General features: G+C 43.3%; 1 protein-coding gene across 1 annotated transcript in view; it reads right to left on the bottom strand.

The window, feature by feature from the left end:
- The window catches only part of HYDIN (HYDIN axonemal central pair apparatus protein), a 285,134-nt gene that overhangs the window by 229,890 nt on the left and 40,741 nt on the right, over positions 1-14,503 (bottom strand). Inside the window, exons 7-8 of the mRNA XM_075536735.1 lie at positions 10,270-10,471; positions 5,689-5,872 (exon numbers count right to left, since the gene is read on the bottom strand). Coding sequence (XP_075392850.1) covers positions 5,689-5,872; positions 10,270-10,471 — 386 coding nt within the window. The remainder of the gene's footprint in view (positions 1-5,688; positions 5,873-10,269; positions 10,472-14,503) is intronic.

Raw genomic sequence — 14,503 nt, 5'->3', positions numbered from 1 at the left:
CACTTCTCATGACCTCAACAAAGACCACTCTACCGATGCACAGATATCTGTCCCAAGTCTAGATTTAGTTCTGCATTTCCTAAGTTTTGCTATCTAGTATCATCTCAAAGTCAACATGTTTGGCATAAAACTCATCAGACCAAGCAATGAACGGATGCTCATTTGCATATTTGTTCTTCCATGCACGCTGCTGCCAGGCACTGAGCACCAGATGAGAATGAGGCACCACTGCACCTGAAGGGGCTCAGAGTTTCTTTCCAATTGGAGAATCAGAATTTGAATCACAAAGGAGTAAAATGGCCTAATCTAATGCCTTTGTTTTCAGAGCAAGGTCATGGGAGATCAAATGACTAATATAAGGTCATATTTACTACTGGCAAAGCTAGGACATAAATGACGATTTTGCTACTTTCTATCAAAGATTGCATAATTTCTCCAATCATGCTGCAGAACTAAGGAGCCCCGATTCCTCATGCTGTCTCACCCTCCACAGCTAGTCAATCAAAAAGCACATTCAGGTCTTCCTTTTGCGTGTCTCTCCTCTCTACCTTAGCTTTCTATCCACTGTTGAGCGGATTCAGGTTCCTATCACCTTTACACATCACCCTAAACTTGGCTGCAGAGATGTCTAGTCTTCATGATCCTTCCTGCATCTCCCCTGCCGACCTGAACAACCTAGCTCACCTGCTGTCCCTCCTTCTCCAACTCAACCCATACAGTTACCAAACTACGGTGTGTGTTCTACAGGAAAAGGGATTTGTGGGACGTAATTGCTGCTTGCATTCTATCACACGGAGAGTCAATGTGTTGAACCAGCATTTCAAAAAAATGGTTGACTACATTTGTGTGTGTGTGTGTGTGTGTGTGCAAGGAACACATTAATATCCAGTGTTACCACCAACACATGATGGGAGACAATAATCTGTAGGTTAAAACACTATCTGTTAGTTTGACAACCAAGATTTCCTCTATACCCTCTTTCTTGGCCTTGTTTCCTTGACCTTTTCTCGAGAAAAACTGGGAACTGTTACACATTCAGTAACAATTCATTCACTGTCATTTAATAGGCCGTGAACCTAAAAGTGGAACCCACATATTGGTCTTCTAACCTCAAGATCAGCAGTTCAAACCCACCAGCTGCTCCACAGGAGAAAGATGAGGCTTTCTTGTAAGAAACTCTACTCTTGTAAGAGTTACAGTCAGAAGCCCAAAGGGGTAGCCCATCCTATAGGGTTTCTATGACTTGGAATCGACTCAATGGCAGTGAGTTTAGGTTTTTTGTTTTTAATCTCAAAGTCACTCTTTCTGTTGTTTTCATAATTTCCCCAACTAAAAACCTTCTCCTCCTTCCTACCCTTCCTCCAAGGTTCAGGTACTACTTTCACATCTTCTATAGAGCTTCCCCATCCTTGAATCTACCAAGCCGTAGCACCTACTTACCTGTATCAGAGACACCACATTCAACTGTGGAAAAACACCCACTGTTTATGTTTGCATTAAGAAGCAGGTGAAATGGCAGCATTTCCCCATCACATCCCTCCAAACATCATTTACAAGACTGCATTACATTCAAGAATGAGAAATTTTGTTGTATACAACTATAAGATCTCTAAGAAGGAAGACAAAAAATGATTTTTAACATCGATAAATAATTCACCATCGCTGACACCAAGTTCTGCGGTTGTGACCAGAATAGCTTTAGGAGACTACTTGGGAAAGTCCCATGCCTCCTTTTTCTTCTTACAGAAATGGGCAGAGCCCGCTAACGAATCTGCTATGAGAAGACACGCTGGAGAGCACACAGAGAAGACAAAACCGATTCCGTAATGGCTACTTCTAGTCCACGTGAGTCACAGACTTTTTTGTGGAGACCTAGAACCTACTTTCTATTTCTGGTATTTATTGCCCTCCACACAATGGAAACAAAAGTAGTCAATTAGTTAGATAATACTCCTTGCATGTTTTACTGTTTAGATTAAAGAACATCTTTCCCTTAAAGTGGAAATGCCTTGGGGTGAGAATATTCTACTTGGTTTCTATTTGGACCCTAAAAGTGATCATTAGATGCCATGTTTCAGTATTAATATTTCCATCATGATGCTCTTGAAACAATCCAGGCTAGGGGAGAGAGCATGAGAAGAAAAATCTGAGGTGACCCTATCTTCCTATTTCTGCTTTAGAAATGCTCAGGACTGACCTGTGGGCTTCATACCTCCCCACTACCAGGCCTGTGGTCCCAGAGCCCTCTGCTCCCAGAAGGCAGTGGGGGACAGAAAGAGCAATCAACACCCTGGATTTCCAGGGCCGTCTGGAAAGGGCCTTAGACTGCCTACGCTGTGCACCTTGCCGGCACTCGCTGTCTCACTCAGCTCAGGGTCACTGGACTCAGCCACTTGTCAGCACAGATACAGAACTACCTTCTGCCTTTTTCAGCATGCCTGGACTTGACCTATTTTCACTTTTGATGTCTGTCCTATCTTTCCAAGACTGTATGTTCACCTTGTATTTAAACTCTTGTTGGTCTAACCCATCACATCTGACGATCGCTTTGCTTAACTGTCAGTATCTCCAATTTAAGTCCTTTACTTAAAGCAAATGACTGATTCGTACAATCAAGGATGAGCCATGGTCGTGTACATCCCCTATGGGTCTCCAAAAGTCCTGTCCTGAAAGACCCAGTTTTCAAGGCTCTCTTATCAAGAAGTGCTCTCTGAATGATCTTGTCTCTGATAACATCAGCTTCTGAATACTATGTTTTACTGTCTTCACTAGCATTTCCCATAGTGGTTCCACAAGACACGGAGCTCTTTCAAGGATGAAAGCGTCCCAGGACAAATGCATATGGGGAAAGCTCCTTCTTAGAGATTTGCAATGCACATTGGTATACGAAAGATTTTTTATAAATCTCATAGTAAAAAAAGCTCTCAAACAATATTTAATTAGAGTTTCTCAAACTCAGTTATCCCTGGAACCCTCTTTCCATGTTGGACCACTTAGCCATTTGGAAGATTAGATGTATGGAAAGCGAGTCTACACAATGCAATGGCATGTTCTGCAGGTGCCCTGTGCTTACATGTGTCCCTGTGTCTATGTCTCTTCTCTCCAAGTAGTTGAATGGTAACAAGCTAGCAGTTATATCTAATTGGGGGGGGTTCTCGACATCCCCTTAGTTTTTATTCTCACATAACGCTGTGTCTGTTAAGGAATGCACATCAATTTCTCACCACAATTCCTCCAAACCAAATTCACTGTCATCTAGCCACTTCCAATTCACAGACACCCTATAGAGAAGGGTAGAACTTTCCTCGTGCATTTCCAAGACTATAACTCTTTACAGGAGTAGAAAGCATCATCTTTCTCTGGAGATGCCCCTGGTGGTTTTGAACTGTTGACCTGGTGGTTAGCAATTCAACGCATACCACTATGCCACCAGGGCTCCAACCACAGTGCCTAGAACAGCATAAACACAGAAGATGCTGGCTACTTTTATTTTGAGGCAGTAGGAGAAAGTGGTTAAGAATTTGGTCTGCAGAAAACACTCCTAAAGGTCAACAATCAGGTCTTGAACTATTTACAGGCTTTTCATTTTTTTGTCATTGATTTTGTTGTTTTGTTTTTTCTTTTGTTGCTTTGTTTTGCTCTGTCTTGTTTTTGTGCATATTATTATCTCTGCAGGTCTGTCTAGATAAGATCGGTTGGATAAACAATCTGGAGGAGAAAACAATGGACCCATGGTTCCAGGGAGACAATGGGAGAGGGAGAGATGGAGAAAAGGAAGTGGTGTTAACAAACTCAGGGACAAGGGAACAAGTGATCCAAATTCAGTGGTGAGGAAGGTGTGAGAGGCCTGGTAGGGCCTGATCAAGGGCAATGTAACCAAGAGGAAGTACTGAAACCCAAATGAAGGCTGAGCATGATAGTGGGACAAGAGGAAAGTAAAAGGAAATAGAGGAAAGAACTAGGAGGCAAAGGGCATTTACAGAGGTCTAAATATAGGCATGCACATATGTAAATATATTTATATATGGTGATAGGAAAATAGATCTCTGTGCATATATTTATAGGTTTAGTATTAAGGTAGCAGTTGGACATTGGGCCTCTACTCTAGTACTCTCTCAATGCAGGAACATTTTGTTCTATTAAACTGGCATTCCATGATGCTCACCTTCCCAACATAATCGCTGAAGACAAAGTGGGTGCATAAGCAAATGTAGTAAAGAAAGCTGATAGTGCCCGGCTATAAAAAAAATATAGCGTCTGGGGTCTTAAAGGTTTGAAGGTAAACAAGTGGCTATCTAGCTCTGAAGCAACAAAGCCCACATGGAAGAAGCACACCAGCCCGTGTGATCATGAGGTGCCGAAGTGATCAGGTATCGGGCATCATCAAAACAAAAAATCATATCATTGTGAATTAGGGGGAGTGTGGATGGGGACCCAAAGCCCATGTCTAGGCCACTGGACATCCTTTACAGAACGGCTATAGGGAGGAGACGAGCCAGCCAGGGTGCAGTTTAGCAATGATGAAACACACAACTTTCCTCTAGTTTTTAAATGCTTCCTCCCCTCACTATCATGATCCCAATTCTAACTTACAAATCTGGCTAGACCAGAGCATGTACACTGGTACATGGAATCCGGGACAGATTAACTATTCAGGAAGAGTAATGGGAGTAGCAATACCATGAGGATAGGGAAAAGGTGGGAGAAGGGGGGAAAGGGAGGACCTGATCACAGTGATTGATGTATAACTCCCTTCCCCAGGGTGACGAACAACAGAAACATGGGTGAAGGGAGACAGCAGACCGTATAAAATATGAAAATGAAAATTATTTATAAAGTGTCAAAGGTTCATGTGGGTGTAGGATGGGGGAGGGAGGGTAAAAAAGAGGAGCTGATACCAAGGGCTCAAGTAGAAAGAAAATGTTTTGGAAATGATGATGGCAACATACGTACTAATGTGCTTGATACAATTGATGTATGGATTATTATCAGAGCTGTTAAGAACCCCCAATAAAATGATTTATTAAAATAAGATAATAAAAAATAATTCGGTCTGAGGACAGATTATTATTCTAATTAAAGCTCAGCTCTTACTATATTATGAGGGCAAGGGCTGCATTTGTTTTGTTCACTCGTGCCTGGTACCCATACAGTATCTGGTACAAAATATACTTACCGTATCTGGTACAAAATATACTTACCGTCAGTAAGTAGGTATTTATTGAGTGAATTAAGGACTGGAAAATTCTCAACCCAGGTGATTTTGCCTACCGGGGACATTTAACTTGGTCTGGAGGCATATTTGGTCGTCACAATTAGCATCTAGTGGATAGAGGCCTGGGATACTAACTAAAAGTCCTACAATGCGCAGGCCAATTCCACTGACAAACAACCGTTCAGCTCCAAGGGTCAATAATTCGAGGTTAAGCAACTGTTCTAGAAGGATACACTGCTCACTACTGACCTTGCTTGAGCAAGTTATCAAACTTCGTGCATGACACAGTGACAGGCACAGAGAAAACGCTCTAGACATGTGACTTGTGAGCGTTGTACCGTTCATCTGCCTTCAAGGTCTCACGATGAGGCGCTCACTGGTCGAGTACTCACTCCATCCAATGCTCCCACAGAAATGTGCCCTGCACTCCCTCTTGCCTTCACCGTGGGACCCGCTCCTGCATGCATGCTCACCAGCGGCTCCAGAGTGAAGATGCTATTCAGGAAGAGCATGCTGTCCTCCTGAACCAGCCGCCTCTGGTTCTCAAAGGTGCGGGAGAGAATGGCGAGACGTTCCCGGAGGGAAGGATCAAGGATGCACTCCTCGAGAAACTCGTCCGTCTCGTTCTTTTGCTCTTGGATCAGACCATCACAGACCCTGAGGGAAACACGGGAGACAGGGGTTTCATTTCGGAATCCATGAGATGCTTTGCAAAGAGATGCCCTTCGGTTCACCCTCTTGGAAATGTTCTTGCCGATCAGCCGGAGCGGGGAAGTCCCTCTCTGCTCTTAGTCTGTCAGATCCTAGCTGGGCGATCTTGCGCTTTCATCTCTTAAAGTCTGAGTTTCCTCACCTTTCACCTCGTCCTTCAAAAAGCCCTCCCTGGCTTCCTTTCCAACCCAACCCCCATTTGTTTACTCCCAGGCTCTTCTGTGGATCTCGACACAACTGTTCTTTTAGGTAATTGACTTTTCTAGGCTGTTTTAAAAATATTTAACATCTCTTTTACCTCTCACACTTCCAAGAAGGGTTTTTTGCCTTTTAAATGTGCTTAGGTCTAATTCTTTCTCAGTCTTGAGTTTAGCTTCCTAGCGAATAGAATCTGGAGCCAGCAAGGACTAGCTAGGTCTGGAAACTGGCACGACTACTTCTTTACCAGCTGTGTGACTCTGAGAGCTCTCCAATTCCTCCAAGCCTCAGTGTTTCCACCTATGAAGCAGAAATAATAGGCACTCCTCCATCATCGACATGTTCTGAGAATTAAGTGTGATAAAGGACCTGGTGCAGCTCCTGAGATGTCGCAGGTGTCCAATAAGTACCAGTTTTCTTCCCGTGTCAACCATAAGCAATTACAAAAGCTGTCAAGCCTATAAAGTGCTCAAACAGCATCTAAAGACGTCTCCTCTTCTCCCTCCCTGGGGATGCACTTAATATGCATCGTGATACACTAGAAAACAGCTTTTTCCGGCCTCTCAACTACCGCTGCCACCAAAGCTGTGTTCCCATTCCAGCTGGTCTCGGTACTTCACCTGTAGCTTCTCATTTTAATTTCTTTCCAAGATACATGACCATTCTCCTGACTTTTTGCCACTGGTACTGCCAGTAGGGAGAGAGAAATTTCTTCACCATATGAATGCTGAGTAGGAGTTCCTAACCCAGCCCTATTTTTAAAAATGGTTTTATGTAACCCACAGAGTCACTATGAGTCGAAATCGACTCACTGGCAGTGAGTTTTGTTTGGTTGGGTTTAGGCATATGACATGATCAGTGAATCACACAGTTTTTTCCATTTTAAAAATTAACTTTGCCTCCCAGAGTCCCTTGGTCACCTGGCATAAAGAAATGCAGGAACAGGGCTCAGTGTGCTCCGGTTTCCATGAGGAAAGCACCATGGGCTTCCTTCGATGGCTAGCAGGAGACAGTGGCCATGGTAACAAAGCAACAGTCCCTCGACTGCTGGGCACAGCAGGGCAAAGTCGTCTAAAAACATAGGCTTTTTAAGGAAACCATTTTTAAAATTTTGCTATTTGGTATGTACCTGGAAAAGGAACACATTGCACACTCCTTTGAATGATAAATTTCACTTCTGGGAATAAACTTCAAGAAACCAATCATGGATAGAAAAAAACCCAGAGGTACAACGGTGTTCCTCTAGGTGCTGGCAATCATACCAAATGAAGACATGGGGAATTTTGATGGCTAAACACCGGGACTCACAAACACCAACATTTCGAGGGTACTTGGCAAACCTCTCATATGCCACAGAGCCGGGGTGTGATCAAGAACTGACGGCACTGATGGAAACAGTGAAAAACAAGGCTCTGGGAACTGACATAATACCAACTGAAATGATTCCCCAAAACAGACGCAGTGCTCGAAGGACTCACTGGTCTCTGTCAAGAATTTTGGAAGACAACCTGACCAACTAACTGGAAGATTTTAGATCTGTGCCCCTTCCAAAGAAAGATCATCTAACAGAATACACAAAGTATTGAATAAAATGATGAATATAGCATGCAAGTAAAGTTTTGCTGAAGATAATTCACACATGGTTGCAGCAGTATACCAACAGGGAGCTGTCAGAAACTGGAGCTGGGTTCAGAAGAGGCTGTGGAATGAGGGGTATCATTGCTGACATCAGGTGGATGTTGGCTGAAAGCAGAGAATAACGGAAAGATGCTCACTTTGCTTTAGTGACTGTGCCAAGAAATTAGACGGTGTGGATAACCAAGAATGGATAACACTGTGAAGGACGGGAACTCCAGAGCACTGAATTGTGCTCAAACTGAACCTGGACATAGACCATCAGGCCATTGTTCAGACAGACCAAGGCTATAGGAGTACTTTAGAACCAGGAAAGCTATGCATCAGGGTTGCATACCTTCACCATACTTATTCAATCTGTGGGTTGACGATATGAAGAAGAGTACGGCATCAGGATTGGAGGCGGGCTTATTGAAGGACTTTCAATATGCAAATAACACCAATATTGCATGCTGAAAGGGAGGAGGACTTGAAGCACTTACTGATAAAGATCAAAGAACATGCAGCCTTCTTTGTGAATTACAACTAAATGTAAAGAAAGTCAAATCCTCACAACACGAACTAGGGGTCGCATCATGAGAAAGGGAGAAAAGATGGACATTGTCAACGACTGACTGCCTGTTACTTGGCTCCACAATCAATGCGGAGGGAAGCAGCAGTGAAAGCATCAAACAGCGTCTTGCCCTGGCAGTGCCCTGCACGAGACTGGTGTAAAGCGTTAACAAGCAAAGGTGTCACTTCGAAGCCAACGAGCACCTGATCAAAGCATGGCATTTTCAATCATCTCATGTGAACATGAAAGCCAGACAATGAGCTAGAAAGGCTGTAGAAGAGTTTGTGCATTTGAACTATGGTACGGCAAAGGACACTGATGGCATGTGAACTACCAGCAGAACAAACACATCTGCCTTGGGAGACAGGCAGTCAGAACTCCCCTTAGATGCCACGTGGGTGAGACGTGGTGAGACTTTGGATGTGTCGTCAGGAGAGACCAGTCCCTGCAAAGAGGAAAGCCCTTGCGGAGATGGAGTGACACTGGGGCTGAAGCAATGGGCTCAACCCAGCAACAACTGTGAAGGTGGGGTGGCACAGGACTGGGCAGGGTTTTGATCAACTGTACACAGCTATGAGTTGGAGCCCATTGGGCAGAACGACCAACAACAAGACGACTCACTGACTACGCATTATTTAAAAACCATAGGGGTCGATCGGTAAGCAAAGCAACATATTTGTGAATGTGAATCTGTGTTCAGATTGCCGTAGTACAGAATTCCCCATGGTTCCTAGTTATCAAGTGTGTACTGTTCTCCCCAAACCAGGATGCTCAAGGGGCAGGCACGATATGGACACACTACTTCACCGCCACTCCTCTTTCTGTATTTGGACCCGCTCTCCCACTTGGTCCTTCACCACGGCTGGACCACGCTGAGGGAGGTGTGCACACGCCTGCTGGGGCATCAGGACAAACGGCGCGGTGCAGGAGCCGCTTCCTCCTGCCTTGTTCAGCCACAGGTATTTCATTGTCATGAGGCAACATGAAGGTTTTAAGCAGGAACAGCTTTTCCTCACTTTGTAGAGACGGCAGTGGCAATGCAGTGACTAAAGCTCGTTGTCCAAAATACAAGGATTCTTGGTTCAAGGTGGCCTGTCATTGTTACAGCCCCTCTGATTCCATTAGGGCAGCACCCTGGGAGATTTCTGCCTGGTTTCCATGGACCTATGAGCTTTTATTTTTTATCACTTCCTGAGTTGATTTCAAACAAAGCTTTGAAGCTTCGCCACACTAATCTTTAATGAAAACAAAAAGGGGTGGGGGGGCAGGGGAGAAAATCTGAAAGAAATCCCAATGAAAGAAGCAAAAGTGCTAATTCAAGGAGGATGGAAGGAGGTTAAAAAAGGAATTGGAGGCAAGGATGACTTTAGTAAAAGGAAATTTTCAAAATTGAACAGTGATGAGGCCAGTTAAAACCTTTTGGTTTTACATGTTATTAATCTTCCCTGCTGCCTGAAGGATCGCTTCCAAAAGCAGATATCAACAAGAAACCATTATTAAATGATGTGCCTTCAGGATGGCACAGAGCGGCTAAAACTGAGAATATTAAAGCCAATATAACCAGGCCCTGCTTTTTCCTTATTCTTCATCTTTTTTGAAAACACAAGTTCACTGTAAAAAGAAAACATATAACTTTGTGGGTCCCAATCCCAAACAGGTGAGCTTTTTTTTTTTTAAAAGAAACCCCCTTATTAAATCTGATCAACATAATGAAGGGAAATGTAGACACGTAGATCCGTTGGGGGAGAATAATGAAGCGTGGACATAGCTGGTGCGTCCAAACAGGGCTAAGGTTAGCTGAAGATGGCCCAAGGGAGCGCTGGGCACTGGAACCAAGTTATGGGAAGCTGGCCTTGTTTGAGTTGCTCAGAAGCTTGTTACAAGAGACACTGGTTTTTCACAATAACTGGGTTGACACGCCCCACATCACAGCCTATAGGTGATTTTTCCTACAAACCTATTCTTTTCATTGTCCTCCTCATCCTGGTTCGCAAACATCTTCCACTGGAAATGGGCGATGATGTTGCTGCGGTTGTGGATGGTGACAGTTCTCTGACTGGCCAAAGAGATGTAGGTCTTCTCGATGATCAAAGAGTTCTTGTCCAGCCGGATGTTCATGTCGATGGCGGCTCCGTACAGAGATACAAACACCTTTTCACCTGGGAGTTAGCAAAGCACCCATTTTAAGCTTTATTCTAGAATCACATATCCTGAGTAGCTTTTGTTTTCTTTAAGCTGAAATCTGGGAATATACTGCAAGCATCAGATAGGGATGCAACATAACCAGATAATCTCTTTACTATACTACTCAGTGCCGTCAAGTCGAAGCTGACTCATGGTGCCCCTATAGGACAGGGTAGAACTGTCCCTGGCTTTCCAAGTCTGTAATTCTGTGGAAAGTCTCGTCTTTCTCCTGCAGAGCACCTGGTGGCTTTGAACTTAGAAGCCCAATGTGTAACCACTATGAAAACATATTTAGTAACCAATAAATCTCATCCACTAGGCAGTCAACTACCAGCCCAAAGGTTGGTGGTTCAAACCCATCTAGGAGTGCCTGGGAAGGGAGTCCTGGGATTCTCCTCCCAAGAGGAAGCAGCCTTGAAGGCCATATAGAACAGATCTCTTCTGTACAGAATGAGTTGCCACAAGTCCGAATCAACTTGACAACAACTAACAACAGGGCAATAACCATTTTCAAGATACATTCTTCCCTTTACTCAGAAATTGCATCTCTAAGTATCTATCCTGAGGGGAAACCTCACATATCCATAGAAGAAGATATGCACAAACATGCTCCCTGCAGCACTAATAGAGCAATAGCCTAAATATTCAACAGGAGAGTAAAGCAAGCATAGTATTTTCACTTACTGGTGTGCGATGCCTTAGTTAAAATGAATTAGAGTGATGCTTATCTACATGCGTAAATCTTAAACTTTAATGTTGAATTTTAAAAGCAGAAAAATGGTTATATATATCAAGATACCATTCATGTTCAATTTAAAACCACATAGTATATGAGAGGACTTCCAAAAGGTCTGTGGGAAAATGAGATTAAAAGATAATGGAATGTTTCCACACACTTTTTTCAAGGCCCCTCGTATATTGTGTAAGACTAAGTAAATATGTAGAAATGGGATGAGCCCATGACAATCCATGGAGGAGCCAGGCACGGGAAACAGATCGGGAAAGTTTAACCAAGTGGTTTTAAACTCTCTGATCAGCTAATCACCTATACTACAAAACAACCGAGGGAAAAGGCTGCAGGGCAAAATGTTGAGATGTGTTCAACATACCAGCTATTTTTAACGTTATTCTCTGCGCCTTTGTTATTATTTGAAATATTTCACTGATTAAAACAATTAACCCAGGGCCCCCATAAGTCCTGTGCTCCTTTGAAAAATCCCCTGTATGAACAGGCCGAATGACCAACAGTTACTTTGAAATAGAGATAAGAATGTAAGGGGCTGGGGACATGAGATGAAAGATAACAAAACCGCCAGAATAGAAATAATGAGGATATTCATGTATTGGGAAAAACATAATGCCACTGAGCAACTTGTGTAGAGATTACTGAGTGGGAACTTAAACTTTTGTATAAACCTTTGCCGGAATGTTAAAACACAATGAGCATGATTTTTAAGTCACCAAGGAAGGAGCACATCTAGCATGTAAGGGTCAGAAACGCTGTGTCGTCTCTATGAGGAGCTCGCTACAGTGTTCCTTCCCACAAACAGGGAGCAGACCCAGCTGAAGCATCCTTCCAGACCCGTCCTATAACCGACTTTCTTTCCATTTCTGTCTTCCCCGCATCTCCAGATCCATAAAGTGAGGGAGACAATCATAACTCCTTTCTTGTCATCACATGAAGCCGTGAGCCTGGTATGTCATGAAGGCAACGTCCGGGCGACTCGGAAGGCTGGGAGAGGTCTGTGCTGCCTGCAGGGGCTGGGGGGGCGGGCACGGGGCACAGCGTGAGTGTCTTCTGTGCCCTTGGACGCTGTTCTCATCTCGGTTTGAGTGCTGAGATTGGGGGCTGCGGTCATTGTCAATGCGGTGAGCCACGGTCATTCATCATGTCCCAGGAAAGACAGAGTGTGTGGAAGGCCGCTGGATCTCTTGCCAGGTTGGCTATCAATCAAGCCAAAAACAAAGCTCTCTCTGGTTCTCTCTGTACACACACACACACACACAGATGTATATAGATATAGACCGCTTCTATCTGTATCTATATCTTTATTTTTAGATTTATACCAATAGACAATGCATTTCACACTCTGATTTCAGGACTTTTAGGCAATGGAGCAGGACAGGAAACTAAGTAAAATATATGAGTGGCGCTGCAGAGCCTCCAGGAAACTACCACGTTGACAGAAAGTGAGCTCATCTCGCGGTCATATTTACCACTCCAGTGAATGGCTGAACCAAACTACATTGAGTGTTCTTGCGCTGAAGGGTTTGGGAAACCATAATCAAGCAACTCAACTGAGTTCAGTAGGTGCACCAGCAGCATTGCCAACATCAGAATTCTTAATCTGCATGACAGGCATTGTGGGATTGTGGGAAGTATCCTGGCCTCAAGGGTTCCCATGGCCTGGGTTCATATTCTGCCTCTACCATTCAGGTATGAAGTCATTTTAGGTTTTGGAACCTTAATTTAGTTGACTTATAAAAGAAGGATTTTAAAGAGATGCCCTCTAATGTCCCTGTAAATACCAACACCTAATGATTCCAGGGTGTCCCTGGGTAGTACAAATGGTTAATGTGCTAGGCTTTGACGGGTTAGCAGTTCAAGTCTACTCAGAGGCACATGGGAAAAAGGCCCGCTTGGTAGGTTACGTCCAAGATCTCCATCATTGATAAAGCTATGGAGCACAGTTCTCCTCTGCCACACAGGGGGGTATGCAGTGACTGGCTATGTAATTCATCCCCCTTCTCGAAATATCTCTAGGAACCAGTGAGTCCTCATTTCTGTGGTGCAGTGGGTTATGCATTGGTCTGTGAACCGCAAGGTCAGCAGTTCGAAGCTATCCACCACTCTGAGAGAAAGGTGAGGCTTTTTCCACCCATGCAGTTATAGCCTCAGAAACACCCAGAGGCAGTTCTACCCTGTCGTCTCGGTCACTATGAGTTGTAATCCACTCAATGGAAGTGAGAAGCTATAAAATGCAGAATGCAAGAAAAAAGAATTAGAGAATTTGAGCTTCTGTCAAGAGTGGTGGAAAAAATAGTGATGATGGTTGTCCAACCCGATGAATGTAATTGAAGACACAGATCTTGCTGCCATCCGATTGATTCAAATGATAACAGCCCCGCAGAGCAGAGCATAAGCTATTAACTTTACAGAAGCAGACGGTCACACCTTTCTCGCACGGAATGACTGGCAGACCCGAGCCTCTGACCTTCTGATGAGCAGCCAAATGCTTAACCAATGAGGTGCAAGAATGTAATTAAGGTTACTGAGTTGTATGTGATTAAAAATGTGGAAATGGCAAACGTTTTATAAACTTATCTACCGTTAAAAAACCTACTTTTACATTAAGAACGTTTTGTTAGATTATCTAATTAGAATGACACAGGCTTATAATTAAGTATAATACATACAATTGAAAAATGCAGTCCATATTAAGTTAAGATTGTACAGGTATAGTCAGATAAGTATTAACAGTTTCAAAGTGAAAGATATGTTACACCAAATTACTTACTACATTATATTCTGGTATTCTTTTATTAGCCTTTAGGGATAAAATATTAATTTCTTGAGCGTTATAGAAAATTTACTAAAGTCTAACACATAAGTGATGGTAAACGTGTTCTGTGAAGTCTAATATGATGGTTGCTAATGTATTTAGTTGTTCATTATAGTATCTTTGGAGAAAACTAAGTTGACTTGCCAAGTTCTGACTTCTGAATCGAAGTCTCTCCTCTTCAGTAGGAGATATAATAGTTTAAAAATCTGACTAACTGCATCAGTTTTATTTTCGGGCTAGGCTAGTGGTTAATGTTACCTCTAGGGTAACAGCAACCTCACCAGACACTGAAGAAAACTCGGCTGTGCCCTGACTTCAAGTGCCCATTCAAGTACTGAAAGGCTGACAAGAAACTTATTTTTAAGCCTATTCTGAATACTAATTATCCCTTGATCTCAAAGATTAATAAAGTTTCTCAATATCTTATTGAAAATTCACAGAATC

Source organism: Tenrec ecaudatus, chromosome 18, assembly GCF_050624435.1.
Source record: "Tenrec ecaudatus isolate mTenEca1 chromosome 18, mTenEca1.hap1, whole genome shotgun sequence".
NCBI lineage: Eukaryota > Metazoa > Chordata > Mammalia > Afrosoricida > Tenrecidae > Tenrec > Tenrec ecaudatus.
This window is presented reverse-complemented; position numbering and strand designations above follow the sequence as displayed.